This window comes from Corylus avellana, chromosome 6, assembly GCF_965113065.1.
Source record: "Corylus avellana chromosome 6, dhCorAvel1.hap1.2, whole genome shotgun sequence".
NCBI classification, from domain to species: Eukaryota; Viridiplantae; Streptophyta; class Magnoliopsida; order Fagales; family Betulaceae; genus Corylus; species Corylus avellana.
Genome location: NC_142495.1, coordinates 10,402,919 through 10,407,355, shown reverse-complemented (window position 1 = coordinate 10,407,355; position 4,437 = coordinate 10,402,919). Strand labels below are relative to the sequence as shown.

Below are 4,437 nucleotides of genomic sequence, written 5' to 3'. Positions count from 1 at the left end.
CCAAGTTGGGGTTATATAATATATATTCTTAACTTGAGGGGAAGTATTAGAATAGTAGTTTAATCTTATATGATTGTTTTAGTAGTCCGTCTTATTTAAGAGTTGTGATTAACTGTATCTTGTTGGTAGCTAGACTTTGTGTTAATTAATCTTGAAATGGAATCTCCTCTCTATAAATAATAAGTGAAAGTGTGGATATATGATAAGAAATTAATAAGCGCACCATTTATCTTCTCAACAATACTAATTAATTGGCATCTTGATCAACTGAATCGAATATGAAACCTGCCTAGCTATAAATAGGAATAACAATTTTTGACACGACCTGTGAACCTGATACGAACCCGACATAAAATTAGAGGGTTAGGTTGAGGAGTTTGATTCGTTAAATTAAATGGGCCGAGTTAGAGTTGACCGATATAATTTTATACACATGCCTCGTCATGACTCGAATTCAACACGCGACATAATAGTTGACAATTTTTGACATGATTCATAAACACAACACGAACCCAATACAAAATTAGAGGATTAGAGTTGAAAGATTTGACCCATTTAATTAAATGTGTTAGATTAGAGTTGACCTATATAGTCTTATACTCATGCGTTAATACGACACGAATCCGACACGCAAGCACAATTTGTCTTCCCTAATATCTCCATAATTGATAATTCCATGTCAATCTAATATTATTCACCTTAAAATATCTTACAAAGAGAGCAACATAGGAAAAAAAAAAAAAGTAATGTAAAATATGGTGAAAAATGTAGATAATGTCTGGCTTTGTCAGTACAAACTCCAGAAATCCGTTTGACGATATCTCATAGCATGCGTTGTACTGTGTCCACAGATACAAAGCATGAAAAAAAAAAAGGGGAAACACCGTCCCAAAAAAGAGACACCATCTGGATATCGATCATACATTTTCTGGCCCTCTGATCAAGAGGCGCCATTAAAAAGTTTCTTCATGTTTCTTAAACATTTGAATCTGCAAAGTTATTATAGCATGAAGTTAGAGATGTGATCCAACTCTTAAGAAAATAAAATTGTGCGTTATATATATTCATTCAAGTGAAGCTGTAAATAGGGTCTTCGATCTTACCTTGCAATTGAAATGATATTATAGCAAAGATGGAAGGCAGATTCATATCTCTAGAACAATATCTGCAAACAATGAACATTTATCTCATCAGTGTCATATTTTGTGCATGTTGTTTTAATTTGTGTGTGCTTTTTGAGGTTTTTGGGTCTGAATTAATGTAAACTAAAAGGGGTCCTGCTTACATTCAGAATCTGTCTTCACCCATTTGCATCTGTCATTGCTCTTCTCCTGCATTTCATCATCATTCTCCCTCTTTGGCATCTCTTTGTCCTCTATATATCTCTTCATTGATGATGGCCGAGAATAACTTTGTGGGTTCATCTTCTTGTGAAGCATTACTCTCAAAAGCTGCAAGTCAATAAAAATAATTTTAATAAATCTAACTCTAAAAATTCATAATATATATATATATACACACACACACACACACACACTTATATATAGATATACCTTCTCCATTCTTGACTCATGAAGGGTATCTCTTAAACTGGGAGCTGGTGTGAACCCACTGGAACAAACAAACATCTTCTTGAGAAGGAAAGAAATTGATTTCTTCCCAATGGCTTTCTTGTTATTATGATCTGAGCAAATGTCTTTACATCTACCAAGTATGACACTGATCGTACGGTCGATATCTTCATCTCTATGATCATCCGAATCATTGCAAAGTGCGTTGCTAATTCTTCGATCAACCTCCAAGCTTGATGGGCAATTGAGGAATCTATCCAAAGGAAGATCAGCAATCTCCTTCTCCACGTTTGGTTTACGTGTCAAGAGCTTTGTGAGCTCCTTCTGTAACTTCCCAACTTCTTCGGGAGTAAAATCTAGTATTTGATCTTTTGATGAAGATGGATCGTCTTGGGTATTTTGGGTTTTTGGATTTTCTTTCAAATCATTGTTTCCAAAAGTTCCAATGGCAAGCAAGCCATGGGGCCAGTCATTGAATTCTTCACGAGGCTCTTGTTTCACATGATGATCTACACAAAAGAAATAGAAAGAGAGAATTTTTACTCAATCTACTTTTTTTTTTTTAAAAAAAAAAAAAAAAAAAAAAGAAAGAAAAATCATTCTCAAGAGCTCACTTAATTTTATCATAAAAGGCCAAGAAAATCACTAAATAAGCAAAATAAATAAATAAGAGCCCCAAAATTTTAAAAATTCTCTTTAAATTTATATTTTTGTAAGGTGAACCCCAATTTTTTTTTTTTTTTTTTTAAAAAAATTAAAGCCCATGGGATCTAGTTATATGACTTATAAGATAAAGAATTTGGAAGACCTTTATAGCAAATCAATTGGTAACAACATTTTTATCCAACAAAAGTAATTTTCTTTTTGAAAAATGCTTTGGGTATTAGAATTTTTTATTACAAAATCATTGACAAACTAAAGTGATAATCCATAATAGTGAAATTAATAGTTCAAAAAATTTAAAGTCGTAGAATTCCTACCATCACTTTTCTCTTTCTTTTTTACTTTTATTTTTTATGAATGAATGAGTGAATTTCAAAACAACAAACAAATTTATTTTAGCAATACAAACAAAAAGGAAGGGTTATATAGGGGACCATTTTCACTATTAATTCTAATAGGAGATAACATGATAGAGAAATTGAGAATGTTTCTAAACACAAAGTTAGTAGCGGCCAATAAGATAGCTTAAGTAGTTAAGCTTGAGGCAAATGACGGATAAAATGGAATGCAAACTTTACGGCACCTTGATTCAAGTGTCTCCATTCTGACGGTCCATTGACTATTTTAATGTATTTATTTAATTAACTTAATCAAATCATAGACTTGACTAGGTTTAGAACTTGCATCGTTTGACTTAAAATCCTGTTCCGACTTGTTAACTTTTTTGACTCTCTTTTGTGTCGTGCTTCAATTTTGATGTAGATCAAATTCACCCTTAGATTCGGATCTAGATCTGACCCATTAAAACACGCTTTAACGTTCGAATTCCCTTACTTTCATACTGAATTGGATGAATCACGATCAAATCAAATACAGAGTGGATCTGAATGATCCTACCCCGGCCTCCCTCTCTCTCCCCAACAGTTACTTCAATACAGCTTTATATATATATATATATATATATATATATATATATATATATATGGAAGCTAGTGTAAATAATGCTTACTAGTAGTAGCTGAAGGTGTATGAGCTCTTTTGTTTCCTGGTTTCCCGTTGAGCTTATTTTGCATCCAACTAAAAAGCTGCGATCAAAACAAATGAAAATGATCAGTTCAGAACCATAATCTCTAAATCATTTTACGTGGGTGTGAGCTAAATCAACCAACCAAACTCTCTCTCTCTGTTTTTCTCTCATGCATGCAGACGAACTTACTTACCTTCATTTTCACAGCAGATTTGAGAGCTCTTTGAAAGGGTATGGATGGAAAGAAGTGGCGGTGTTTGGAGAAACTGAGGTGCTGAAGGCCAATCTTAAAAGGCAATGGAAAATGGAGCTTTGGGAGTTTAAAATTCAAGATGGCGTTTTGCTGAATTTGATGGGCAAGCTGAGCTGAGAGAGTTAATTTTGTAGTGGTTCAAGTTCCCAAAAGACGTGGCCCTTTTAATTACCACTCTCCAAACTCTCTTCTCTAATCTCTCTCAACTTATGTGACTAATTTGTATATATAATAACTATTAATCCCCCACGAGCATAACTGCATAAAGACATTCTCTTTCCAATTTATAATGCACAACTCATGGACGAGGATGGTGCGGGTCGATTCTGGAACATCTTCTGTATCATGTACCTAGGAGCCCTTGTGTCACCACGTTCATCCATTAGATCATAAAGTAGAGATGCTGGACATTTTTCAAGAAAGAAGTCAATCTCAATACATCTGTAATCGAAAGGCGATTGGGGTGACACGAGGGATGCCAAAATTGGTGGTACAAATCTGCCTCAACGACCACTCGTTTTAATGTTATTTTTGTGCTTTAATTCCACTACTGTTTGCTTTTTTAATAATACGTACGATAAAAGCTTTCGCGACTCTTCTTCTTCGACCTTTTACGGCGAAAACTTAATTGGCGTCCGTACAGTGAGTCACTTCACTTGGTTCCATGATGCTCGATTAACACATGCAGCATCCATATGATATGCTAAGGATTGTACTCTCTTTTTTCTTAGTTTTTTTTTTTTTTTTTTGATTAATTAAAGCAAAATAAATGAGTTCATGTGGCAGCTAATTAAGCTAGCTAGCTAGACAAATTAATTAATTACCACAATCCACAACTAGTAGTATATATATATATATATATATATGATATTGGAGTGATGGGCAGCATGGGCAACGACTTGGAAGCAGAATAAATTAAAGTC

General features: G+C 33.9%; 1 protein-coding gene across 1 annotated transcript; it reads right to left on the bottom strand.

The window, feature by feature from the left end:
- Positions 1–738: 738 nt before the first annotated feature.
- On the bottom strand, positions 739–3,605 carry LOC132188665 (protein DEEPER ROOTING 1). Its single transcript, XM_059603187.1, has 6 exons — positions 3,455–3,605; positions 3,244–3,319; positions 1,554–2,080; positions 1,286–1,451; positions 1,104–1,165; positions 739–989 (listed from the first exon to the last, which is right to left on the bottom strand). Exons 1-5 carry the CDS (start codon positions 3,458–3,460, stop codon positions 1,146–1,148), a joined length of 795 nt encoding a protein of 264 aa, XP_059459170.1. The 5' UTR covers positions 3,461–3,605; the 3' UTR covers positions 739–989; positions 1,104–1,145.
- Positions 3,606–4,437: the final 832 nt, after the last annotated feature.

Excerpts from the sequence above, each read along its gene's own strand:
- LOC132188665 (XM_059603187.1), bottom strand. Across the intron at positions 1,452-1,553 it reads ATGAGTCAAGAATGGAGAAG|CTTTTGAGAGTAATGCTTCA; the intron begins GTATATCTATAT and ends ATTGACTTGCAG. Across the intron at positions 1,166-1,285 it reads GGTGAAGACAGATTCTGAAT|ATATTGTTCTAGAGATATGA; the intron begins GTAAGCAGGACC and ends CATTGTTTGCAG.